This window comes from Natrix helvetica, assembly GCF_964273705.1.
Source record: "Natrix helvetica genome assembly, chromosome: 12".
NCBI lineage: Eukaryota > Metazoa > Chordata > Lepidosauria > Squamata > Natricidae > Natrix > Natrix helvetica.
Genome location: NC_138556.1, coordinates 13,046,199 through 13,072,324, shown reverse-complemented (window position 1 = coordinate 13,072,324; position 26,126 = coordinate 13,046,199). Strand labels below are relative to the sequence as shown.

The following is a 26,126-nucleotide window of genomic DNA, read 5'->3' as shown; positions in this document are numbered from 1 at the left end:
GGCCTCCAAGAGGCGGGGCGAAGCGGAACCGGAAGTCCGGGAAGCAACGGGCGGAAGGGAGGGAAGGAGGCGTCTCCCGGCATTGGATTGACGGCGAGGGGCATCTCTTCCCTTTGCCTCGCTTTGTGGGTAATAAGATGCGATGCTGATGATAATAATAATAATAATAATAATAGTAATAATTGCTTATTTTAAAGCCTGGGGGTGGGGAACCTTTAAAAACAGCCTCCCGGGCGTTCACTGGCGTCTCCTCTCTCTCTCTTTTTTTTTCTGGGTTGTTTTGATTTTTGCGCCAAGGCGCTAGTCCTTGTGGACCTTGCAAGGATTCTGCAGCTCCCAGGAGCGTTTGGAGGGGGAAGGGCAGGATGGAGCGGGATCTGGCTGAGATCAGATAAGGGGGGGCTTTCTTTTTCCCTCCCTCTGATCTTACTATCCCCACCCCCACCCCCTTCCCCGGCGTTGACTCGTGTAATGGTGTGATGATGACAAACCCGCTGTGTAATGTCTGGATCTACAGCAGCGGCTGCGGGTCTTGGGGAGGAGGGGAGGGGGAAGCAAAGACAGGAAGGCAAACACCATCTCTTCTTTTGCAGAGCCCGGTTGCCTCTGATGGCATAAAAATGATAATAAACTAGGAAGTTCCAGTTTATCCTTAACGTTCCTATTTCCCTGTGGTGGTCTTTGATGTAATATTTGCACTCGTTTTTTCCTATTTTTGCACTCATTTTTTTCTTACTTTGGATTTGAGCATTCTGATCAGAATTGCAAGTCATGGGTCAATAAGACTTTGTACTGGGTTTATAAACAGGTGATTATTTAGGGTCAGCACTTTTAACATGGTTAAGGTTTTCTTCTTTCGGAGCATGTGTAAGTGGGCGAACAATAATATAATAACAGCAGTTACACCGATCAGGGGAAGCCTATTTTGGTTTCCAAAAAACATCCATGTAGAATTATGCATCCACTATGCTTTCTTTCCAGGGCTGGGTGGGAGTGACTGGCCCAAAGTCATCCAGCTGCCTTCGTCTCCAAGGCAGGAGGACTACAACTCCAGTTCTTCTGGTCTCTTAACTTGATGCCTTAACTACTACCCATAGATCAATGCATCCTTTTCAAAATAGAAGATATTTGCTGGATATTTGCAAGGAGAGGGGAGGATGGCTAGACTTCCTGCTCTCTTGTGAGCCACTGTAAATATTTTCCCTGCCCTTCTGACGTTTCGTCCTGATCAGATTTACTCAGAAGTGAATAGGCTTCCAGTAAGCTCATCCCCAAGGCAACAGACCTCATGAAGTTCCTCCATGGCTATAGTTGAAGGGGAAATGAAGTCTTTGGCATTGGCTCCAAAGCTGCATTTCTTTGAGTCCGAGTATTCCGTTCCATTTCTTCTCTGCTTTGATTCAAGCTTTTTTCCCCCTTGGGGTTGACTGTTACTTTCAATTATTTTTGTTGGCCAGCTCTGACAATTTGATAATTTGCCTTCTGCAATGTCTCTTAAGATTGCCCTGATATCTCATTGCAACAGGGTGTCTGAAGATGACGTACAAGGATAGTTAAACAATACTTTACTGTTTGTTTTGCTCTCTTTTTTTTTTGAAACAAAATAGTGTGTTCCATTAGTTACTCTTGCAGAATAAGTAACATGTTTTATGGGCTCAACAGTCCTTAAAGGACAGCTATCACTTCATATAGCAATAGCAGTAGCACTTAGACTTAAATACCGCTTCACAGTACTTTACAGTCCTCTCTAAGCGGTTCACAGAATCAGCATAATGACCCCAATAATCTGGGTCCTCATTTTACTGACCTCGGAAGGATGGAAGGCTGAGTCAACCATAAGCCAGTCAGGATCGAACTGCTGGCAGTAGGCAGAGTTAGCTTACAATAGCACTTAGCATTATATACCACTTCATAGTGCTTGACATAGCAATAGCACTTAGACTTATACACCGCTTCATAGAGCTATACATTCCCCTTTAAGCGGTTTACAGAGTCAGCCTCTTGCCCCCAACAATCTGGGTCCTCCTTTTACCTACCTCGGAAGGATGGAAGGCTGAGTTAATATAGAAAATACTGCTTACATTGAACTGGTTTTCTATGGCCAGATTGTCAATTATATCACATGTAACATTTCACACAGGTGTTTTGTTTTCAGGAAATAACAGATGGTGGGATTTTTTTAATATAAATTTTCAGGGACTCCCAGAATGGCTTTCACCACTGACGTGGTTCAGAATTATCAAAGTATGTTTGCTCATCGATACACTACAGAGGATAAGGAATACCAAAAATACCTACAGCGTTGTACCAATCCACCTCCTATAATTGAAGACTGGATAGACAGGTCTGTCTGTTAACATTTTCCTTATCTTAAAATTTTTGTTGAATGACTGTGGGGAGTCACAATAGCAGAATGCAGAGCAAGCCATAAAGTCTAAATATAGCTAGCTTCACAGTGGTTAACGTCCATTTATCTTAAATGACTGAATTTGTATGTGTCGGGATTAAAAAGTATTTGTTTTTGTGCATATCCTGAAATAGCTTTATACATCAACATGCAAATTCCTTCCACATTTTCCCCGATTAAAAAAAATGTGGTTATGTGCTTTTACCTATGTTAATGGTTTACAGATGTGGTCAGATGAGAATTTATAAAAGTTTATCTGCCCGTGTTATTCTGCGTGCTCAAGTGCGTAAAGACAAAGAGACCAAATATTATGTCTAAGATTAGAGAGACAATTTCCAGTAATTGAATTGGCTGCCCCACCGTATTTGCTACATCCTGACCTGTGCAATGGGTATAATAACAACTTGATTTATTTATAGGGCCTCTAATATGTTTACCACAATGTCTATTGCTTTCCTGTCCCTGTTTATACATTTCAGTTACTTTTTTTAATTTAAATATCATTTTATTTGTAAGCTGCTCTCCAAATGCTGTTGTTTTAAGAGCACGTGGTTTCCACGCGGGAAAATTGGAAAACCTTTATATAAATGGTAATGTTAATAAAACTGTAAACAGCTGTCGGTATTTATGGATGACCTACGGCTTATTTATCCATGCTTTTGAATAAACTAATATAGTCTAGCTTTGCAAACAGATTCATGGTTTAAGATCGAGGTAGCTAAGTTCATACAATATACGGGCACAACCGGACAAGCAACATTAGGCCTATCAGTCTAGTGGCTAAGGCACCAGGTTAGAAAGCAGGAGCTGGCAGTAGACTCAGACAGTGAGAAGGTTGGGGAGGAATATGGGCCAGTCCTGGAGTCTGGGGAAGGCTCTGATGAGGGCTCTGTGTTGGAGCAGAGATGGGGCCAGGGCCATATGCCAGTTATCAGCTGCCTTCACATTCAGACATCAGTGAGGCAGAAGAACAGCTGGAGCCTTTTCCCAGTTTGCTTCATGCTCTCGGGAAGCCTCAGTCAGAACAGTCGGTAACTTTAATGTCTTAACTTTTACAGACTTTTCATGAGGTCCTTTTTGAATTTTCAGAGACGCGAGTGCGCCATCTGTGTCGGAGATCCTCCAGAATTACGAAAATAAGTTTGGCCATCGATTCACCTCCGAAGATGAGGAGTACCAGAAGTACGTTCAACGCCCCACTGACCCACCTCCCTTAGTAGAAGACTGGCGAAATAGATCGGGTGGTCACCAGCGATACAGAGATCGGTATTGCAGCTGCTTTTTTTTCTGGGGGGGGGGGGGGAAGTGTTTATTGTATGGATGGGAAAACGTGGACACTGTACAGGGAGTCCTCGGCTTACAACCACAATTGAGCCCAATTGTGCTCAGTGAAATGTTTGTGAAAGCGAGTCCCCCCACCCCGTTTTCCAACCTTTCTGGCTAACTTTTTGTTAAGGGGATCACTGCGTTTGTCAACTTAGTAACACGAGCGTTAAATGAGTCTGCAGTCCCCATTGACTTTGCTGCAACCGTCATAAATGTGAGTCGGTCTGAATTTGGATCGCGTGGGGATGCTGCAGTGGTTGTGTGAGAAATGGTGAGACGTCAGCTTTGGAACTACCCAGAGCGACACCAGGTTTAATTAGTGGGGGGATTCATTTAACAACCGGGTCACTAAGTTAACAACTGCAGCGATTCACTTAATAGATGGGGCAAGAAAGGTCGTAAAATGGGGCGAAACCCCACCTAACAAATGTTTCACAGTAGCGACATCAATATCAGGCTCAATGGTTCGTAAGTCAAGTTCTATCTGTAATCCTTTGCTTCTTCGAAACGGATGTGCTGTGCTGGAGTAATATTGGGGATGTAACTCTGAAAATAAATCTTGTGTTTCAGCGCTCAGGGCCCCAAGTAACACCCCCAACAAAAGAAGACTCCGAGGCTTGAGTTTCCTCAAAGTTCCATTTTACTAGAGGTGTCTTATTGGCACATCTGGGAAAACTCGAATCTGAAAGCTTCCAGGTTCCCCCCCCAAAAGAAAGTCCAAGTCCCTGCCCAGCACCCACATGTCAATCACACAGTCCAATCATACACCGTCCAAAACTGGAGATGCCTCGCGGTCACACCATCGCAGCTGCAGGGTAAGGTGGCCTTGGCTCTCTGAGAAAGGAATGTTATTTTGACTACCGTATTTTTCGACAAGATGCACCAAGATTTATTTTATTTATTTATTATTAGCACTTATATACCGCCCCCTCTCCCGAAAGGGACTCGGGGCGGTGTACAGTCCGTATTATAAAACACCAAATAAAATACATGTATGCATAGGAGGAGGATAAAATAGACCAAAACTGTACAGCTAATAAATAAACAATATAAAATTTAAAATATCATACAATTTATACACTATCCCTCTAAAAGCCAGTAAAAAGTATATGCCAGGGGGGGGTAGACGTTGTAAATTATGCCAAACCAGCCAGTCGGAACAGGTGTGGAAGAGGCAAATTTAAAAAAAAAAGATTTTGCACTTTGTCCAAAAAAAGGGCAGGCATAGGCTTTAGGAGGCTTATAGAGTGCTCCTAGGGGTTGGGGGGGGGGGGCAAAACTGAGCAAAAAATGGCCCGTTTTTCACTCATTTCTGCCCTCCTCAGCCCCCAGGAGTTCTCTGAAAGCCTTCTAAAAGCTATGCACAACCAGTTTTGCAAAGGGGGCAGGGTTTTGGGAGGCCAAAAATGTTGTATTCAGTGTATAAGACGCACCCAGATTTTCACCCTCTTTTTTTTAGGGAAAAAGGTGCGTCTTATACTCTGAAAATACGGTATATATCACCCATACTCTGTAGAATCCTCACTCCCATTTTCCCACCGTAGAAAAGATGGCAGTCCTGAAGTCCCGAAGGTCAAAGATGACTTCCAGCTCTGACATCACCATGCCGTTTTTCCCTTTTTGCAGATTCAGAGATAGCCGGCAATTCCGAAACAGGGGACCCCGATACGACCACCCGGGGGGCTACAGATCTGAGCAGTGGCACGAAAAAGGCTACGGCGCTAACTACCAGCAGCACCAACACGGACAGCAGTCCTACTCACAACATGGCTGGCCGCAGCGCGGCTACGGATCCTATTTCCAGGAGCCGCGGTACGGCCGCTACTAGCACGCTAGCCTGCCTTGGCCATTTCGGTGTAACCGAGGGCGGCCGCGGGGTTCTAAAGGCAATCTTCGTTTTATTATATTTCAAACGTTCACACATTGCGCAGAAATCTTTTGTGTGTTAATAGGCAACGCGTTTAACCCAGAAGACAAGAGACGGTGACGTTACAGGAGAGGAGCTATGAGTTCGTTACTCCGCTGTGTTGTTTTTTTTATCTTGACGTCTGTCATTTGCTAAGAAGAAAACGGAGCCACTGGGAGAATCCGATTTTGGCCTAGGGGAGCTGATCTTCCTTCCCGACTCATGCAGCTTTGTTCCCAATGACGAAGACCGAGACGAATATCAGTAATATGTCATGATAGGAGGGGGGAAAAAATACTTGGTTGCATTTGTGGCTTTTATTTTGTTTATGCTCCGGCTTGTTCCCGTGTTTATCTGTGCAAGGCGATTACCCTCCCGGTTTTAATTTGCAAGCGATTAAGCTAAAATGTCACACAAACAGGGAGATGATTGTAAAACGTGCGGCATCGAAAGCCTGCTTTGTTTTTTTTGCATTAAAGCAAAATTTGTTATAATTGAACGGCGTCCCCGTTGTATCTCTGTTCGAATTTCAGCCAAACTGGGCGATTATCATACATGGAATAAGAGACAACGAAAGGGCTGGGTTGTTGTTTTTTAATTCGACGTGCAACCTTTGCTCAGCGGAATTCTTGAAGCAAAACAAAGGCCACCGCTAGCGCAGGTAGTCCTCGACTTACAACAGTTTGTTTAGGGACCTTCCAGAGTTACAAATGCCACTGGGAAAATTGACTTGTGGTCGTTTTTCACACTTAACGACCGTTGCAACATCCCCGTGGTCACCTGATCAAAATTGAAACCCTTGTCAATCGACTCATATTTATGACGGTTGTAATGGCCTAGGGTCACGCAATCAACGTTAGCAAACTTCCGACAAGCAAATATCAATGGGGAAGCCGGATTCACTTAACAACCATATTACTGACCTAATAATTGCAGCTATTCACTTAACAACGGCCAAGGACAGGGCCACGTACTCTCCCAAAGCTACAGAAATCACAACATGTCTCACAGAGGAGATGGGCAAAAATTTTGGCGCGCCTAACTGGCAGTAACCCCTAATGTGGCCAACTTGACATCACTCTCTCCCACCCAGTCACATGACCCCACCCAGCCATGCCTACCCAGGTTTTGTGGCTCCCGGTGTTTTCTGTGGGAAGCAGGTATCTCTCTGTGTCTCTCTCTCTTGCTCTGTCTCTCATCTCTCATGTCAGGCCACACAAGGAGTGACTGGAAGGAGAGGGTGAGGGGCAGGGCCCGCCAGTGGTGGGTTCAGCTGACAAGGAGCCACAGCAGTGTGCATCTCTCTCGCTCTGTCTCTCATCTCTCATGTCAGGCCACGCGAGGAATGACTGGAAGGAGAGGGCGAGGGGCAGGGCCAGCCAGTGGTGGATTCAGCTGACAAGGAGCCACAGCAGTGTGTGTCTCTCTCACCCTGTCTCTCATCTCTCATGTCAGGCCACGCAAAGAGTGGCTGGAAGGAGAGGCGAGGGGCAGGGCCAGCCAGTGGTGGGTTCAGCTGACAAGGAGCCACAGCAGTGTGTGTGTCTCTCTCTCGCTCTGTCTCTCATCTCTCATGTCAGGCCACGCAAAGAGTGGCTGGAAGGAGAGGCGAGGGGCAGGGCCAGCCAGTGGTGGGTTCAGCCGACAGGGAGCCACAGCAGTGGGATGAAAGAGCTGCATGCGGCTCCGGAGCTGCAGGTTGCTGACACCCGGTCTATCCCAGTAAGCCACAACATGTGCTGCTTGGAGTGATGGGTTGTTTCAACCCCCAAAGGGTTATCTGGCAACTTCTGCTTCATGGCTTACAAGGCTCCCACCCCAGCAATTTATTTAATACAGCGCTAACTTAGCAAAATGGATGAGCCAGGTCTGTTTGACACACAGAAAAACTCAGAAAATCCCATTAGCAGCTCTGCCTTGAAATAAAAATAGAACCCACCACGGAACAACTTTTTATTACCCTTTCGTACGACAGCCAAATGTGGTGGCTAACTCAAGGTGCTGTCAGCGTTCCAAATACCATGCAGATATAAATCAAAGTCCAAGGCAGAATCATCCTTAAAGTTCCGATTTAATATACAGGCATGTTGGCACATCTGTGGAATTCCAACTCTGATTTACACCCTGAGAGTTCACCCAGTTGAAAGTTCATGATCTTATCCCCGCACCCATAATCAATCACATGCCCCAATCCTTTTCTTCCACGCTGGCATCTCCACCCAGCTTCTTCCGGTCAAATGTCGAGGTGCGGAGACAAAAGATGACCTTGGGCTTCTAGAAAAGAATCACAACGACACATTCCACAATCCTACTCCTTTCTATTCCCCCCCTCCCAATTACTACACTAATGAAACAGCATAGGAAATTTTAAGAAAGTGTGGCAGGCCAAAGATTCTTAAAGGAGCCTCTGCAGGCCTGACAGGTGCCTTGACTGATACAAGACCGTGATTTAAGCAGGGAGCAGAGAGCTAAAGTCTTACCTGCCTTATTATCAAGAGATGCCTAGATATCTTTCGGTTTCACAGCCGATCTGATAAAGCTCCATTAGTGTGGGAAGAACGGAGCCTTTTAATGCCATTTGATTAAGTTCCTCAGCAGGGTGCATGGCAAACAGATTTGCTGGGGCCCTCCGAGTGTAAATGCCATGATGTACTGCTGTTGCAGCAAGAGAAGGATAAAAAAAAAGGGTGGGGGGAAGGCTGCTGTATAAACAAGAGAAGATGAGAAACACAACCCTCCCCTTATAAAAGAATGACTAAAAAAGCTTTTGGTTACAAGTCAGGCTATGTTTACGAGATGTACGCACTGTTCAAAAGAGCATTAGAGAAGCTGGGAGCTGTGGGTTTTGCTTAACGTGTGGTCTTCTCCCTTCACAGATCTCAGCTTAATTTCCAGACAGTGTTTGGAAGTGCAAATTTGGAAGTGTCTTTTATCCCCACAACTCGGGTGGGGCTTCGCTAGCAGAGGTGGCTCTTACTTCCCAAGGACCAGCCCATAGATTTCCACTGCTCTCCTCTCCTCTGCCTTCTGCACATGCGTGCGTCAGGCACTGGACTCAGCTGTTCCTCCTCTTCCGCGTCAGCCCCTCCAGACCTAGGGGCTGTTGGCTCTCCGTCTGAGGGATGACGGACGGTCCAGACTCTGCCTCTGTCTGTATCTCTGCCAGCTCCACTCCCTCTTCCCCCTCGGCGCTCTCAGGTTGCCTTGATGCTGACCCTGACTTCCCACGCCTCCTCCCCCTCATCTGATTTGGCTTCTGGAGGGTCCAGCGGCCGACAGTCCACAAGATGGTCACCTGCCATCTTGTCTTTTACAAACAGTTTTTCCCCAAATCCTAAATTTTGGACAGACAGGGCGCAGAAGCCAGCATGGTATCAAAATGACGTTCCACAAAAGGCAAATCGTTTTAAAAAGGCAATAAAGATGATGGAGCAGACCAGCCTCGTGGCTTCTTTCCAAGTTATCGGACAGCTGGGTTTGTTCGAATTCGTGCTCACAATTAGCCTAAAAGTGGCTTGGCTGAGCTACGGTGACTGGAGCAGCGACTGAGGTAGTTTTTTTTCCCCATTACCCAGGCTGAAGGCCATCTGTTTCTGCAATAATGCCTTTTAACCCCCGAGGAAAAGTCGAATGTTCTGCTTTCTTCAATTTTCTCCCCTTTAGAACCCAAAGGAGACAAATTAAAACCTTAGGCGAGAGCAGGCACCGGTTCTTCCCACATGCCTGGAATTGCCCTTGCCAGCTATATATAATTATATGCAAATCAGTGCTAAATCAGGATACTCACTCCAAGCATTTCCACCCTGAATGGTTTTATTTTTATTTTTTAATTTTTTTTCTAGAAGCGGAGCCAAGGAAGTCATTTCCTCTAACCTGTCTCCATTATTTTCGAAAACATGTATAACCTACGCAGTATTTTATTCAAACAACCGCTTAAAATATTTCTATCTTCATGTTCTATTTTTAAAGGCAATCCAAGTGTTTTTCTGGGCACTGACCTTCAAGGAACGGAGTAGAAGACTTGTCCTTTTGATAACTTTTTTTTTTTTTAAAGGAAAACTAAGAGTTTGTTTTCTGAAATCAGAATGTTGGGCTCCAAAAATGTGTGGTGGGTGCATGGTTGCAAGAAATCCAAAGCTTGCTCTTGTCATTTGCATCCCGTCTCGTGTGCGTGTGGGGTTTTTTTTGGCTTCCCGTTTTTATTACACATGGACACAGGATAGTCTAGTCAGGAACTGGGTATGTCTAATGAAAAGAAGGACCAGGGGAGACAGGATAGCAGTCTTCCAATATCTCAGGGGCTGCCATTTATTTTATTTATTTATTTTATTTCTTAGATTTTTAGACCGCCCCTCTCCCAAAAAGGGACTCGGGGCGGTGTACAGTCAATATAATAAAATCATTCATAATAATTAAATACATTTAAACTACATTTAAGATACATTTGGAGGGGGAAATAGGCTGTACTAAGAAATAAATAAATCTAATCTTAAAACATCACAATTAAAACCCCAAACCCTAAAATAAAATAAATCCCTGGGAGGTAAAAACTAAGAAAGTGCCAGGCCAGCTGATTGAAACAGGTGAGTCTTTAACTTTTGCCGGAAGGAACGGAGGTCGGTGGTAGTTCGAATGTCTGGGGGGAGGTCATTCCAGAGGGTTGGGCCCATCACAGAGAAGGATCTACTCCTAGGTGTCGCCCGCTGGCATTGACTAGCAGACGGCACCAGGAGGAGCCCCTCTCTGTGTGAGCGGATAGGTCGCAGGGACGTGTGTGGTAGGATGCGATCCTGCAGGTAACTAGGTCCTCTGCCATGGAGCGCTTTAAAGATGGTGATCAATACCTTGAAACGCACCCGAAAGGCCACAGGTAGCCAGTGCAGCTCGCGCAGGAGAGGTGTTACGTGGGAGTAACGTGTACTTCCCATAATAACCCGCGCGGCTGCGTTCTGAACTAGCTGCAGTCTCCGGATGCGTCCCAAGGGAAGCCCCATGTAGAGGGCATTGCAGTAGTCCAGGCGAGACGTCACCAGCGCATGAGTGACCGTGCGCAGGGCACTCCGGTCCAGTAGGGGGCGCAATTGGCGCACCAGGCGAACCTGGTGGAACGCCCCCCTTGCCACGGCTGCCACATGGTCCTCCATTGACAGCCGGGCATCAAGGAGGACGCCCAAATTGCGCGCCCGCTCCACAGGGGACAATTGTTCGCCCCCTATGGCCAGCGATGGAGTCAGCTGGCTGAACCGAGGTGCCGGTAACCACAGCCACTCGGTCTTGGAGGGGTTGAGTTTGAGTCTGTTGTCCCCCATCCAGACCCCGACGGCTTCCAAACACCATAAAGAAGAGGGAGTCAAGCTGTTCTCCAAGGCACCTGAAAGCAGGACAAGAAGCAATGGGTGGGAACTAATCAAGGAGAGAAGCAACCTAGAACAAAGCAGAAATTTCCTGGCAGTGAGAACAATCAATCAGTGGAAAGGTTTGCCTTCAGAGGTTGTAGGGGGTCTGTCACTGGAGGTTTTTTAAAAAGAAACTGGACATCTATTTCCCAGAAATGGTAGAGGTCTCCTGCTTGAGCAGAGGGTTGGACTAGAAGACCTCCAAGGTCCCTTCCAACTCTATTATTTGGTTAGGGTAGAAAGAATATGGGCGTTTTGGACATCGGAGGAGACTTTGGAGACTACCGTGGACTGCCAAGAAAACAAACCAATGGGTCATCAAGGTAGGACAAGAAGCAATGGGTGGAAACTAATCAAGGAGAGAAGCAACTTAGAACTAAGGAGAAATTTCCTGACAGTTAGAACAATTAATCAGTGGAACAGAAGTTGCCTCCAGAAGTTGTGAATGCTCCAACACTGGACGTTTTAAAGAAGGTGTTGGATAACCATTTGTCTGAAGTGGTGTAGGGTTTCCTGCCTAAGAAGGGGGTTAGGCTAGAAGACCTCCAAGGTCCCTTCCAACTCTGTCATTCTATTCTATCAAGCAAATCAAAACAGAGTTCTCACTTGAGGCATATATTACCAGGCTCAAATCATCCCACTGCGGACAAAGACCGAACTCTTTGGAGGAAGCTCTGATACTGAGATAGACGGGAAGAAAGAGAATAGATGATGAACAGCAGCAAAGTTTAAATGGTGATGAATGGATCTTTGGAAGACTCAGAAGGAGCAAACTGGGCCAGAACCTCTTGGAGGACTTAAATGGCACATGATCGAATCGAATCGTATTTAATCCTCTTGCCATGATTGTGTATCCAGGGATTCAGCCGATTTGGACCAGTTCGGGTGAACTGGATGTTCATTTTAATCTGTTCACCGAACAGTACTTGCAAGGACTGGCTGACCCCACCCTCCCCAGGAATCTCCACGCGGCCCGTTTTGGATGGGAGGTAAGTGCACGTAAGAGCATGGAGGCTCTGGGAGGGTGAAAAATGGGCCTGTTTCCAGCCTCCAGAGGGTCTGTGGAGCCGAGAGGAGGCTGTTTTCACCCTCCCGGAGGCTCAAGGAAAAACTCCGGAGCCGAGGGAGGGCAAAAACACCCCCCGCCGTGGTGCAGGAGGCTGACTAGGCTGGCCATGCCCACCCAGCAACCGGGCAGAAAACCGATTGCTAAAATTTTTCAACCCCACCCCTGTGTGTATCCTGCACCATCCACCATTACACAAAACAACGGGCTCCCAGAAACCACACAAAAGCGAAAAGGACACAATCAAAGGGTTTTTTTGCAACATTCCTCCCTGTTTGGATCCTGAATTACCGGTTTTCTTTACTGGCTTCCGGGATTTTAGCCGTCAAAAAGGAAGGAAGGAGAATTCGGGACGGTTTACTTCTGTCAGATGAGCTGGCGAGGAATCAGCCAAGAAGTACCTCAGGGAAGGGCCAGGACAGGAGGACTAGCACTCTTGGCATTTTAAACGGGTACTAGAATAAATCATTAATGCCCTGTTTTATTTTTATCCTTATCCTTTGTTTGCTTCGCCTCCTGAGATAGATTTGCTGCCGAAAGGCGCCTATAAATATTTCACGAGCACAATCGTACACAGTTATTGTTAAGCCTCTTCTACCTTCTGAACAGGTGAGCAAGGGACGGTCACCTTCAAAGCCCCAGGCCACAAGACAAGGAAAATTACAGCAAGGGTGAGCAGAACAACGTGTGGGGGGGGATTGTAAAACAACGGTGGCATTTAAATAACTCTTGTATTGTGTGCTTGGGGAGGGGAGTGTACTAAGGGAGGCTCGGCCCATCTCACCGGGGCCAGAACCTCTTGGAGGACTTAAATGGCACATGATCGAATCAAATCGTATTTAATCCTCTTGCCATGATTGTGTATCCAAGGATTCCGCCGATTTGGACCGGTTCGGGCGAACAGGATGTTCATTTTAATCGCACTGGCAATAAAGGTTTGAAATTAGGTTTGAAATGAAATTTAAAAAACAAACAAAACACCGTCAGCATTTAAGTGCAGGGAATAAAGTAAAGGAAGACTAGACGTTTGAAACAAAGAAAGTAAACCCTGAAATTGTCAGGATGCCCAAATTGTGCGTCGGTCGTCCATCTTTTGTTCTTCTACTCTCACCCATTGCATCCCATCTCGGCCTTTAAAGAAATGATTTTCTTTGTACAGGTCATCCTCGTCTTACCACCACAATTGAGCCTGAAATATCTGTTGCTAAGTGAGACATTGGTAAGTGAGATTCGCCCGCCCCCCATTTTACGACCTTTCTTGCCAAAGTTGTTAAGTGAATTGCAGCAGTGGGTCAGTGAGTAACTGTTATGGACCGCCAACGGCCAGCAGAGCTAGGAGCAGATTGGGACAGTGAGGAGGTTGGGGAGGAACATGGGCCAGTCCTGGAGGCTGAGGAGGGCTCTGATGAGGGCTCTGTGTCGGAGGCAGAGAGGGGGACAGAGCCGTATGCCAGTTATCAGCTACCTTCAGAGTCAGATATCAGTGAGGCAGAGGAACAGCTGGAGCCTGTTCCCAGTGTGCGCATGTGCAGAGATGCCAGACGAAGGAAACAGCTAAAGAACATGGATCGACTTGGGAGTAAGACCACAGGCGGACGATAAATGGCCCCTCCCAGAGGAAATAAAAGAGGAGCGAAAGGGGAGTGGAGTTTGCAGGAGACAATTAGTTCGCTTAATTAGTTCGTGACTCTCCGAGACCCCTTGCCAACGTTTGCAGATATCGGCCTGGCAGCTCTCCAAGCCAGATAAGGTCTGTGACTGTATATCCTCTCTTGAAAGACTTTGTTGGATGTGAATCACCAGAATTCACTGTAAATTAATAAAAGGGTTTTTTGTCAGGACAAGGAGTTTGCTTCATGCTCTTGGGAAGCCTCGGTCAGAAAACACCTGACCATGGGGAGGCTGCAAAAATCATAACTGTGAAAAAACAGTCAGGAGTCACATTTTTCAGTACCGTTGTAACTTTGAATGTTCACTAAATGAACTGTTAGAAGTTGAGAACTACCTGTATTTCCCCAAAGTGCTCCCTTTTCAAAGGCTTTACAGCAAGACATTTAAAATTTCAAAGAAGCAGTTTTCCTATTTATAAAGATCTAAAGGGCAAAAAAGGGTTTAGGAAGATGCAGGTGGCAAACTCCAAATCTGTTGATGCAATCACCTGCCAATGTTAAGTTGATTTTTTCCTAATAAAAACCTCCAGAAAGAACAGCTAGTGAGATAGAAAAATGGTGCACTGTGTAATAAAAGCATAATTCACCCTTGGGGCATAGCAGTACGGCATAAAGTGGTCATCTGTGTACCGTTGCTACCATTTCCAGCAGAGAAGTGATTCTTAAATTAGGAGCAAACAAGAAGAAATCAGCTTGGGGGGCAAAAACATCAAGAATTTCAGAGGTACCACAAATGACAGGCCCAGAGAATGATTTGGAAGAGGATACTTAATTGGACATATAAAAGAAACTAACTGAAGCTTTAAAAATCAAAGGGGAAATACAAATGACAAACCAGAAGAATGGAACTGGAAAACGTTTTCTTATTGAAATCTACAAGAGGCTCGTTAAACCTTTGGGGGAAAAAAAGAACTAAAAGGAAATCCAACCCTGTGACAATATTAAATTGGGTTAAAGATTTTTCGAAGGAAAAGGAACAAATATAACGTTGGTTTATTTGATCAAGACTAAAATAAGACATTATATTTTTGGGGGGCAAAGTTTTGCCTTTTTTTTTGCTGACACCTGGGTTGGAAAATTGATGTTTTATGGATTTTATAGATAAAGGATGAGATATGCAATCAAGAGATATATGTCTATAGCCTGACAAAAGGTACAGGGGTACTAAGTTATTTTATACAGGTAGTTCTTGACTTACAAAAGTTCGCTCAGTGACCGTTCAAAGCTACATGACACTGAAAAAAGTGACTTATGATCGTTTTTCACAGTTACGACCTTAGCAGCATCCCCACAACCATATAGTCAAAATTCGGATGCTTGGCAACTGACTCATACTTATGACGGTTGCAGTGTCAACTGTGGCAAGAATGGTCATAAATCTCACTTAACCAATGTCTCACTTAACAACGTAAATTTTGGGCTCAATTGTGGTCATAACTGAAGGACCGCCTCTACTTGTGATGAAGATGGGAAGTCACTTCTTCATAGATTTATTTTCGTTTTCAATATTCTATTCTTTTTCTTTCTTCCTACACTTCTTTTTTCCTGCCTTTTTCTCTAAGCTTAGATTGTATTTGTTGTTGTTGCTGCTGCTGTTGTAATCAAAATTCCTAATAAAACCAACATTTTATCATTTTATACTTTTAAAAAAGGGGATTTGGGAGGGGTTTCTTTTTAAAAGGAAAAATCTTTCGCTCAAAAACAGCCAGCAGGGTATTTTTAATGAGGAAGCGGCACGAACAATAAGGGAAATAAAAGGGAGGGTGGGAATGGGATGAAATCCCATCTCAAAGCCAAGGCAGCGGATAAGAGCTTAAAATAAGAGGCCGGGAGTCCATTTTCCCTTGGCAAGGAATCACAAACGCAGATTGCCTTGCATTGGTCACGAGAAGCTGATTTCTCACTGTTATTCTTCGAAGTATATTTACACTCTCAGGGATAGAAACCAACCTTCAATGCAGTTTAGGTTGAACGTGGATGCTCCCAGAGCGAAAGGCTTCATGCTCTCTTCGAACTGATTTAGCAATTCAGCATCATGGGAATGGCGGGAGGTATTGCAACCTTTGGCATCCATTCACCTTTGCAAAGAGCCTCTCCTCTCCCTCCCTTTCGCGCTCCCCTCGGATTGCTTGGCTGGAAGAGCAGAGGGACTCCGGCAGCTTCTCACAGTAATTACAGGGTGTTAGTTTTGCCTCGCTGCAGAAGATAACAACACCCCCACACATCGGGGGCATGATTAGAGCTTGCAAATACCACGAGCATCAGATGAATGAAATAGACGGCATGAGATTTGGGGCCACGGGGGTGGAAATGACAGAAGGAGGGTGGCATTCTGGAGAAAGGGCCCCCTTTAGTGGAGTAAGTAATGGTGGAACCTCTTTTTCTGCACTAGAGATGGAATCTGGAGTAGATGATAATTTACACAAGTATTTAACCATTTGGATAGAATAGGGATAGGATAGGGAAGGATATAACAAAACAGAACAGGAATAGGAATAGAACGGGAATAGAATAACAGAGTTGGAAGGGACCTTGAAGGTCTTCTAGTCCAACCCCCTGCTCAGGCAGGAAACCTTACAACACTTCAGACAAATGGCTATCCAATCTCTTCTTTAAAACTTCCAGTGTTGGAGCATTCACAACTTCTGGGGGCAAGTTGTTCCACGGATTAATTGTTCTCACTGTCAGGAAATGTCTCCTTAGTTCTAAGTTGCTTCTCTCCTTGATTAGTTTCCACCCATTGCTTCTTGTCCTGCCCTCAGGTGCTTTGGAGAATAGCTTGACTCCCTCTTCTTTGTGGCAACCCCTGAGATATTGGTAGACTGCTATCATGTCTCCTCTAGTTCTTCTTTTCATTAAACTAGACATACCCAGTTCCTGCAACCGTTCTTCATACTGTATATTTTAGCCTCCAGTCCCCTAATCATCTTTGTTGCTCTTCTCTGCACTCTTTCCAGAGTCTCAGCATCTTTTTTACATCGTGACAACCAAACCTGGATACAGTATTCCAAATGTGGCCATACCAAGGTATTATAAAGTGGTATTATAAAGTAGGGAAGCCATGGAACATGTTTTTGTGCCGGTCCTTAGACCAGAGGTTGTGGACCCCAGACAGAGTGAGATGCCGTAAAGGCTGTGAAATTTCTCCCAAAGAGCTAACCATAATAGCAAAGGCTTCAATGTTAACTGAGAGCTGTAGAAGCTTCTGTGCAGTCTAATTTAAGCTCAGCGGGGTTTTCTCTCTCTTTGCTTCTAAGGGTGTAGATCAATCTACTTATTTGCTGCTCCAGATCTCTCTCACGGCAGGGGACCCCAAGCAGTGACATCAGCTTCACAGTCTCTCATCAAGCTTAAGAACTTTTTTACTCAGGAAAAGAGATACGTTTCATCACCATTTAATAACTTGGGCAATACAAGTGGTTCTTGACTTAACCACCATTCATTTAGTGAGCAAAATTAAAATGGCACTGGAGAAAAAGGGATTTATGACTGTTTTTCCACACTTTAAAAGAGTCGTGGTGCAGTGGTTAGAATGCAGCATTGCAGGCTAATTCTGCCAACTGCCAGCAGTTCGATTCTGACCAGCTCAACATTGACTCAGCCTTCCATCCTTCCGAGATCCAAGTCAAGCTAAATGCTTAATACAGAGTTAAGTATCTGGAAAGCTGAGTTATTGCTCAATCTACCTCCCTCCTCAACCTGTCAGCTCCTATTGGAAAAATAATTCAGTACCGTATTTTTCAGAGTAGAAGATGCTCCGAAGTATAAGACGCACCTAGCTTTTGGGGAGGAAAACAAGGAAAAAAAATCTGCTTCTGCCTCCCAGCAATTTGCCTCCTTGCAGCAAACAGCCAGTTTCAGTTTCGACACAGCCTGATTAGCACAAGCAGCTGATTGTCAGGCCTCCTGACGACCAACCGTTTCAGGCTGCAGGGATTGCCATAGCCTACCGTGCCCCATTTTTGGCCTCTGTGCGCCATATTTTCCACTTGTTCCGGGCGGCGGGGATTGGAATGGGCGGGAAATGGGGTGTGCGGAGGCCAAAAACAGGACACGCAGAGGCCCAAAGTGGGATGTGGAAGCCGGAAATGGGGCGCGCAGAGGCGGCAATAGGTAATGGCAATCCCTGCAGCCTGAAACAACTGATGGTTGGGAAGCCGATCCAACCAACAGTCAACTGCTTGTGCTAATCAGGCTGTGCTGAAGCTGAAACTGAAACAGGCTGTTTGCTGTTTGCTGCAAGGAGGCAAATTGCTGGGAGACAGGAGCCAAAGCGTGGGGAGCACATTCGGTGTATAAGACGCACCCAAATTTTCACCCTCTTTTAGGAGGGTAAAAAGTGCATCTTATACATCGAAAAATACGGTACTTATTGCTACATCTACCCACTGAGATTCACAGGCAACTTTTATGGAATTGGATCTCTCCTTCTGTCTTCATTCGTGAGCCCAAGTAAACTACCCTCCCAGCCTGACAAGAGGCCTCCAAGGACACCGATGATCTGCAAAGATTAGCGCAGAAAGGTGTTGTTTGGAAGGCAAGATCAAGCAGGCTGGGGAACAGGAAGGTTCCATGTGACTCTGACTTTGCTGCGCCACCCAGTCGAGCGTGCCCGAACATCTTCAGATGGCTGTGGCATCAGGGTGGGAGATGATTCTCAAAGGAAATAGCTAGGAGGAATCTTCAGCCTGGGAAAGAGATTCAACTGTCAGTCCTGCCAGATAATGCCATCCGTGGGTATTCTGTAAACTCTTGCGAGATTCCTTGCTCAACCTGTATCAGGCGTGAAGAATCAAGACCACACGTTAAGTTTTTTTTTGCGGGGGGGTGCTCAATTGTGGTCATAGGTTGAGGGTTACCTGTATTCTTACCAACCCTAAAGTGGATGGATGGGTTCTGGAAAATTGATTGGTTCCAAATCACCAGAAAGCAAGACAAGGAACAATGGATGGAAACTAATCAAGGAGAGAAGCAACCTGGAATTAAGGAGGAACTTCCTGACAGTGAGAACAATTAATCAGTGGAACAGCTTGCAGCCAGAAGTTGTGGATGCCCCAACACTGGAAGTCTTTAAGAAGATGTTGGACAGCCATTTGTCTGAAACGATATAAGGTTTCCTGCCTAGGCAGGGGGTTGGACTAGAAGACCTCCAAGGTCCCTTACAACTCTGCTGCATCTTTGTTTGGAAAAAAATGTGTTTTTTTTTGTCTTTCTTAACATCTGGGCGCAGGTCGGATAAGATTTACTTCAGGAAGCTGAACACCGTTTCCAGGCCATCTGGCTGATTTCCACCTCGGATAATGTCTTTGTTAGAAAGTGGAGTTAGACATTTAGATGCCCTTGGACTGGAAATAGCTTTGAGGGAGTAGTAACCTAATTTCTGGAGCAAGATAAATGGGCTGAAATGGAACAATCCGATTAAGCAGAAATTAGCTGGATCCAAGGTACTCTGTTCTAATCCCCCTCCGTCCAGTAATGAATGCCGACACAGGCTTAGCTGGATGCCACATTTTAATAACAGGACTACAATCTTGGTGGCTGAAAGCCCAACCACGAACTCACAGATTAGAACCTTGGCAGCAACCCAGATTCCGACAGATAAAGGTAACAGCTTCTCCAGCGTGTTACAAACAGGCATCCAAAACAGTTCAGACCAGACGTACTGCAGATTACTTTCAACGGTTGTGTCCTGCAAGAATTCCCCTCCCAAAATCTCTGTTTATATAAGCTCTTGGGAGGGGCCACACCCCAACCACCTGAGCTTCATTATCTTTTATGAGCTTGTTTCCGGAGCAGCTGTTGCCTTCGTTTCTCCGCCCGTCTTAATCTGGCATCAGAGACAAACTCCCTCCGGTCTTCCCCACTGCTCCATGCCTCAGGCGCCTCCTGGTGGCCAACCAGCCTCTCTGGTCCCTGCTCTGCGTCTGAACCCTGCCCAGGGTCCTCCACCTCCTCCATAGTCGACTCATAGGGGTTGTCGCTATTTGAGTCGCTCAGCAGCTGCAAAGGATCCTGCTGGGTCACAACACTACTCAATGAGCAATTCTTGAGAGAGTGAGTTACTGGTCCAAAATCCTCCAAAGGGCTACGAGCAGAGGTGGTATTCTTTAAGTTTGGACCGGTTCGCCCGAACCAGTAGCGGAAATGGTGGGTGGCCCTGTCCACCCGCCCCAGCTCTATGGCATCCCATTTAGACCTTTTTTTTTTTTTTGCCCAAAAAAAATTATGGGTGTCAAACTCAAAGCCCTGGGACCAGATCTGGCCTGCAGAGTGCTTAGATCTGGCCCATGGAGCCACCTTGGAAACAGCAAAGGACTGGCCTGAGGTGCCTCTGCCTGCGAAAACGGAGCTCACTCACGGCCCGCCCGAGCTCCATTTCCGCTGGCAGAGGCTTGCAGGAAGCCGTTGCAGCTGAAAAGGGTTGCGGGAAGCCGTTGCAGCTGTTCCTCTGGCAGTGCTCGGGCCGCCACTGAGGTCGAGCTGGCTGAGCCCACCTTGGATAGGTCCCTCCTGCCCCCGCAAGGTGAAACACAACCCTGATGCGGTCCTCAATGAAATCGAGTTTGACACCCCTGGGATAGATGGGACAGATGTTGATTGATCCATGCATCATCTTAAGTAGGTTAACCCGTGAGAACCAGGCGGAACAAGACTGAGCTCACGGACACAAAGTGAGAATAATGAGGTGGAAGGAAGAAGCTTTTTGTTGTTGTTTTCTTGCTGCTGATGTTGCTGGCGCCCAGAGGGAAATTATGGCTGCGTTCCTGAAAAAGGCTTTTTATCTCTTGGAATGATTTGGATTTATGGCGCTGAGCACGGAAGGAGTTCTGAGGACGGAGAAGCAAGACCGAGTCACGATTCCTCCTGTGGAACGAGGGGGAGATGCAGGGGCAGGATGTTGCAAAACCAGAATTCAGACTGCCTTAAAAGCCTAATTCTCTCATTCAAAGGAGAGGCACATTATTGTTTCTTCCATGCGATGGAAACAAATTAAGGGACCGTTAGTTTCACAAATGCAAATATAAAGCAGAAGACACATTTTCTGCGTCCAATAATACAAAGCTCAGGTCTTGGTATGGGAGCGATGTAGGGCGGGGAAAAAACAACAACACTGTACCTAACACAAAGTCAAAACAGAATTGTCATGTATTGTCCAAGCACTGCGACTGACAAATGTATCTGAACATGAAAACGTGGCGCTCTGCATTTTTTTTATTAACTCACGAGCCGATAACCCGGCATTGCCAGGGTATTTATTTATAGGGGGAAAATGTCCGGACATTTTGATGGGATTTTGATTTTTAATGTTGAAATTGCTCGAGGCGTTCAAGTTATGCTGGAACACACACGCACACACATTTTTATATATATAATGAACTCTGGTTAAAGAGGTGGCCAATAACCCACCAAGCCCATTTACCAAAGGTTCAAATTGATGAGATATCTATCACAGGTATATCTTCAGGTCCCAGTGAGGTTCTTTCAAATAACTCTGCACCTTGTTATTATGGTGTTAAAATAACCGAACCCTTTTTTATATGTTAAATTAAGCTTTATATCTGTCTACAGATTTATTGTCTCCATCACTTGTATTTGTGAGCTCTCGTACCCCTAAATGAAGTCATTCTTTGCGTCTGGAGAAACAACTTGTTAAGGCTTTGGTTAGGCCTAGCTTCAGCTGGAACTCTCTTTCCTCAGCTTCTCTAAAACGTCCTCTGGAGTTAGCGGGGCCAAAATTTTCACCACTTTTTCTCGAGATTTACTCCCCTGTTTTAAAAACATAAGCAAGAGAGGTTTAGGGATTCCGAAATGGATTCTTTCCCCATTGGCGTGCAGAGGAAGGCTCAAGAACCCAAGTTGAATTACGCAAAGGACAGAAGGATAGTGTACCTTCTCCAACACCACGTCATTCTTCTTGACTTCGAGGATTTTAGAGAGGTAGCGACAGAGCTCTGCGTTGGCTTCCCCTTCGGATGGAGGGGCTGCGATGGCCACGCTTACGGCATCGGTGGTCACATCTGCAACACGTATTTTAGGATGTAGCCATCACTACTGTTAAACTCCTGCCCTAAAATGCCTCTTTGGAATCTCTCCCCTGTATGTAAGGTCAATATTAAGCTTAGAGATTTATAGACATAGCTGTGGAATAGCCTAGCTGAAGTTCCTCTTAACCCATGCTTGTTCTGACCCAGCTCCCCAAACACCACAAACCCTCTGGAATTAATTCAAAGATTCCTTTAATTAGGAGTGCCGGCAACCCCGGCAAAAAGTTTCTCTCTCAACGCAGGCTAACAAGCCTATCTGGCCAGAAGATGAATAGTTGTCTGCCACATCTATTCATCTCTGCCCCCTGCCTTTTATCCCCAGAGCTAGGGTGGGGCTTCGCTAGCAGCAGTGGCTCTTCCGTCCCAAGGACCGGCCCATAGATTTCCACTGCTCTCCTCTCCTCTGCCTTCTGTACATCTGCACATCAGGTACTGGACCAGCTGTTCCTCCTCTTCCTCATCAGCAACGTCCAGACCTGGGCACTGTTGACTCTCCATCTGAGGACTGACGAATGGCCCTGACTCCTCCTCCTCTCTCTCTCTCTCTGCCAGCTCCACTCCCTCTTCTCCCTGGGAGCTCTCAGGTTGCCTTGATGCTTACAGGCCACAACAATGCTCTTAAGTGCCTCCCATACATAAAAACCAACATCACCACTTCAAGTGTTTCTACTATCTGAAGTAGAGTGAAAAAAACCCTCTTCTGTAGCTATTTACGCAATAAGCAAAGGCCTTGACGTTTCCAAACCATTTGGATTCGTTCAGACAACCCCCCATTCTCAAATCATTTCTCTTAGGAAAAACTTGCTGGGGCACAAGGCAAACCTCTACCCAAAACCCTGTCAATGTTGCATATGTACTTATGCTCTAACGTACCTGTTACAGCATTTTGTTTAGATCCTGGTTTGGCATGAACAGAAATGACAACAGAACCATTTTTATCCGTCGTCACTGGAACTGGAGGAGCAGAAGGCTTAACCAAGTCCTTGCTTTGTGCTTTCCCCTTAAATCAAAACACAAAATGAGTCCTTGACAGCGAGATGGGAAGCATATCAATTTAATTAATAAACAACCATCTTCCCCACCCAACACTCCTCCGTCTTTCTGTCTGTCTCTCATTTATTTGTTGCCACGGCTGTTTGATCATGGAGAAAATCAACATATGGCGCGGCTTGGGGTTAAAAATGATGTGATGGCACATAACTACACAAGAGGTGAAACTCGTGGCGTCATGTTGCCATCATGCGTTATATCGCCACGGTTTCACCCTTTGAGGAGCTGGTGCGTGACACATCCACACCCACAAGCCACCAGTTTGACAGCCCTGGATTAGCCCATTAAAAGGCAATTGGGTTATTTGTGGGCAGGATATGTGCAAAGATTGTAGATGGGCCTTGCCGCAAAAATAACAAAAGAGGCACGTCTCTCTTCTAAAGCAATAAATACGATGAATGTTTACTTTAATATTTTGATGGCTTTTGAATGTGCGCTTCTCGCTTTGAAAATAAGATGCAAAGATTGCAGTAAGTTAGAACACTAGTTCATATTTTCTTGGGGGGAAAAAAAGAGCAAAGCTGAAAGAGGAGCAAATCTAAAAGATTTAGAAAAAAAAAACACCTGATTGGCTTTGCAAAAGAAAATTTGAGAGCAAAACCAAGAAAGCCATTAAATTAAATAAATCTAAAGGACAATAAAGGGCTGTCCTTTATAATAAAGGGTGTATGGTCACTGTACATATAATAATCCTCGTTGTTTGATTTGACTCAGCCTTCCACCCTTCTGAGGTGGGTAAAATAAGAACTCAGATTGTTGGGAGCAAGAAGCTGACTATAAGCTGCTTAGAGAGGGCTGTAAAGCACTGTGAAGCGGTATATAAGTGCGATTGCTATAGAAAAAAGCATCTTTGCTGACTCTATAAACCGCTTAGATTGGGCTGTAAAAGCCCTGTGAAGCGATATATAAGTCTAAGTGCCATGGGTATAGAGAGAAGCATCTTTGCTGACTCTATAAACCGCTTAGAGTGGGCTGTAAAGCACTGTGAAGTGGTATATAAGTGTGATTGCTATAGAAAAAAGCATCTTTGCTGACTCTATAAACTGCGTAGAGAGGGCTGTAAAGCACTGTGAAGCAGTATATAAGTCTAAGTGCTATTGCTATAGAGAGAAGCATCTTTGCTGATTCTATAAACTGCTTAGAGAGGGCTTTAAAAGCCCTGTGAAGCGGAATATAAGTCTAAGTGCTATGGCTATAGAGAGAAGCATCTTTGCTGACTCTATAAACCGCTTAGAGAGGGCTGTAAAAGCCCTGTGAAGCGGAATATAAGTCTAAGTGCTATGGCTATAGAGAGAAGCATCTTTGCTGACTCTATAAACCGCTTAGAGAGGGCTGTAAAAGCCCTGTGAAGCGGAATATAAGTCTAAGTGCTATGGCTATTGAGCAGGGAAGCATCAAATCCCCTTTTCAGTTCCCATGGAAGACGAGGGGCCCCTGCAGACCCCCCAAGCCCTGAGCAGGCTGCTTTCCCCCCCCCCCATTGCATTGGGGCCCTCAAATTATCCCAAGGGACCGTCCTCCCCAAAGGGACAGATTCTGCCCCTTTGCGCTTCATCCTGGCTACGGGACTCTCACTCTCTCTCTCTCTCTCTCTCCCAACCCGGAAGAGCAGCGTCTGCAGCAGCACCAGACTACAACTCCCATCATCCCTCCAAGCGGGAAGCAAGGTAGGAGAGGAAGAGGCTTGTAGTTCAAACGCGCGCACGAGGCCTGCAGCCTTTTCAGCGGCGTCCGCATTCCGGGCCTGACCTTCCGGGGCATGGCATGTCTTTGTCCCGCCGCGGCAGCCCAAACCGGAGACCCCGAACGGCGACAGAAAGCCGGAAAAGTCCAACCCAGCATCGCGGGGTCTGCGTCACTTCCGCCTGCTCTTTCCGGTCCGCCCTGCTCCTAGAGATAGAAAAAAAGGTAGAGGCGCATCCCGGGGGGTGCTTTGAGCTGCCGGGATGGCTTTTAACAAAATCTATGGAGGAGAAGCGAGAGGTTTTTAAGAGCATCGATAAAGACCAAGCTGTGATGTTTGGCCATTTAAAAAAAAAGATTCCTACGACTAGGGGAATTAATTACATTTGTAAATTAATTAAATTTAACTTATCTTTTGAGAGCAGAATGCAACAAAATGTCATTTTCATGTATCCCCACTAGTGTACATTTAAAGTGACGATGCTTTTATTCTATTCTATAATGATCTACCACTATTGAATGTACAGAGAGCTTATGCACTGGAGACAAATTCGTGCGCCTAATCGCACTTGGCTAATAACACATTCTAATTCTATTATTCTAAATTACATGTATAAAGCAGGTCCAGATTTCCAGTATTTGGGCATCTTCACACCGCACGTCTAATAGGGTTGTTTGAAAATCTAGCAGAAAATTCAGAGCTATTTCAGCAACGCAAACTGAAAATTAGAGCAAGGAGGTGGGGGATTGGTTTAGGATGAGGCACTGGCAGTGCCCATTGGCTTAGTTCAATGCTTCTCAAACTTGAAAACTTTTTAAAGATGCTTAAACTTCAACTCCCAGAATTCCCTAGTCAGCCTGCCTGGAGAAACTCTGGAAGTTACCAAGTACAGTATGACAAACACTGGATTAGTTGACGGCTCAATCAATGTGTTGTACAACCTGAAAAAGGTTTTTGTCTTAAGTGTGTTGGGTGAAGGTAGCCTAACCTGTCAAAAAACGGAACTATGTATTCCTGTAGCCATTTACTCACACATACAGAGAGTCCTTAAATAATAGTTGACGGGCTCCACTGAAGATTTGCCCATTCCACTATCCAGAGTGTTTAAGTAGCCTTCCGCAAGAATGTCCTTTGTGTTAAGACCACAATGCCCATCATTCCTAACTAATGGAAGAGTTAATTCAGTGCACATTGTGTAAGGCATTATTGCCTTACATGCTTTATTCAGGGAATTCTGCAGCTGGGATTTCAATAATCCCTAGGTATCCTGGGGCACGTATATATTGATTATAATTTATTTTTATTGTTTCTTCAGTCATGTATTTTTGTGCTTCTGAATCTAGTTACATTTTGAATACATAACTTGCCACGTAAAGAGATCTAGAATCAGAAACCAAGGTTATACTACTGCAGGCGGGATTAAGAACATTGTAAATCATAGCCAAAAGCTTCTACAGGATGGTTAGAATCCAAACTGATAATTAGCATTAGGGATGAGGTTTTGCAATTGAATAATTTGACTCCAAGCATCATCTATTATAGGAAATGTGCTTTTCGTTTTTACCTCTTCAAATAT

At 45.4% G+C, this 26,126-nt stretch overlaps 2 protein-coding genes and 1 long non-coding RNA gene across 4 annotated transcripts; 1 reads left to right on the top strand and 2 right to left on the bottom strand.

Annotated features, from left to right (window-relative positions):
• On the top strand, positions 1–6,138 carry RAMAC (RNA guanine-7 methyltransferase activating subunit). Of its 2 annotated transcripts, none has more exons than XM_081964530.1 (4): positions 1–129; positions 2,197–2,344; positions 3,497–3,673; positions 5,360–6,138. In XM_081964530.1, the coding sequence occupies exons 2-4, from the start codon at positions 2,208–2,210 to the stop codon at positions 5,559–5,561; spliced, it is 516 nt and encodes a 171-aa protein (XP_081820656.1). In that variant the 5' UTR covers positions 1–129; positions 2,197–2,207; the 3' UTR covers positions 5,562–6,138. The 2 variants fall into 2 exon arrangements, with proteins under 2 accessions (XP_081820656.1, XP_081820655.1); XM_081964529.1 differs by having other exon boundaries at positions 30–125.
• Positions 6,139–7,702: 1,564 nt separating this feature from the next.
• Positions 7,703–16,266, bottom strand: LOC309397975. Its single transcript, XR_014176340.1, has 3 exons — positions 15,722–16,266; positions 8,120–8,294; positions 7,703–7,913 (listed from the first exon to the last, which is right to left on the bottom strand). It is a non-coding gene; the product is annotated as an uncharacterized lncRNA (long non-coding RNA).
• A 3,929-nt stretch (positions 16,267–20,195) lies between these two features.
• LOC309398352 (UPF0235 protein C15orf40 homolog) lies at positions 20,196–24,745 on the bottom strand. Its single transcript, XM_081965173.1, has 4 exons — positions 24,616–24,745; positions 22,690–22,816; positions 21,662–21,789; positions 20,196–21,538 (listed from the first exon to the last, which is right to left on the bottom strand). The coding sequence occupies exons 1-4, from the start codon at positions 24,706–24,708 to the stop codon at positions 21,446–21,448; spliced, it is 441 nt and encodes a 146-aa protein (XP_081821299.1). The 5' UTR covers positions 24,709–24,745; the 3' UTR covers positions 20,196–21,445.
• Positions 24,746–26,126: the final 1,381 nt, after the last annotated feature.

What these genes read in the sequence shown, in the direction of transcription:
- LOC309398352 (XM_081965173.1), bottom strand. Translation starts at nt 24,708, where the DNA reads ATGCTGGGTTGGACTTTTCCGGCTTTCTGTCGCCGTTCGGGGTCTCCG. An exon ending in GACATGCCATGCCCCGGAAG is followed by an intron (nt 22,817 to 24,615) that starts GTCAGGCCCGGA and finishes TTTTGATTTAAG; the next exon opens with GGGAAAGCACAAAGCAAGGA. An exon ending in ATGACGTGGTGTTGGAGAAG is followed by an intron (nt 21,539 to 21,661) that starts GTACACTATCCT and finishes TTTTTAAAACAG; the next exon opens with GGGAGTAAATCTCGAGAAAA.
- RAMAC (XM_081964530.1), top strand. Translation starts at nt 2,208, where the DNA reads ATGGCTTTCACCACTGACGTGGTTCAGAATTATCAAAGTATGTTTGCT. An exon ending in ATTGAAGACTGGATAGACAG is followed by an intron (nt 2,345 to 3,496) that starts GTCTGTCTGTTA and finishes TTGAATTTTCAG; the next exon opens with AGACGCGAGTGCGCCATCTG. An exon ending in CACCAGCGATACAGAGATCG is followed by an intron (nt 3,674 to 5,359) that starts GTATTGCAGCTG and finishes CCCTTTTTGCAG; the next exon opens with ATTCAGAGATAGCCGGCAAT.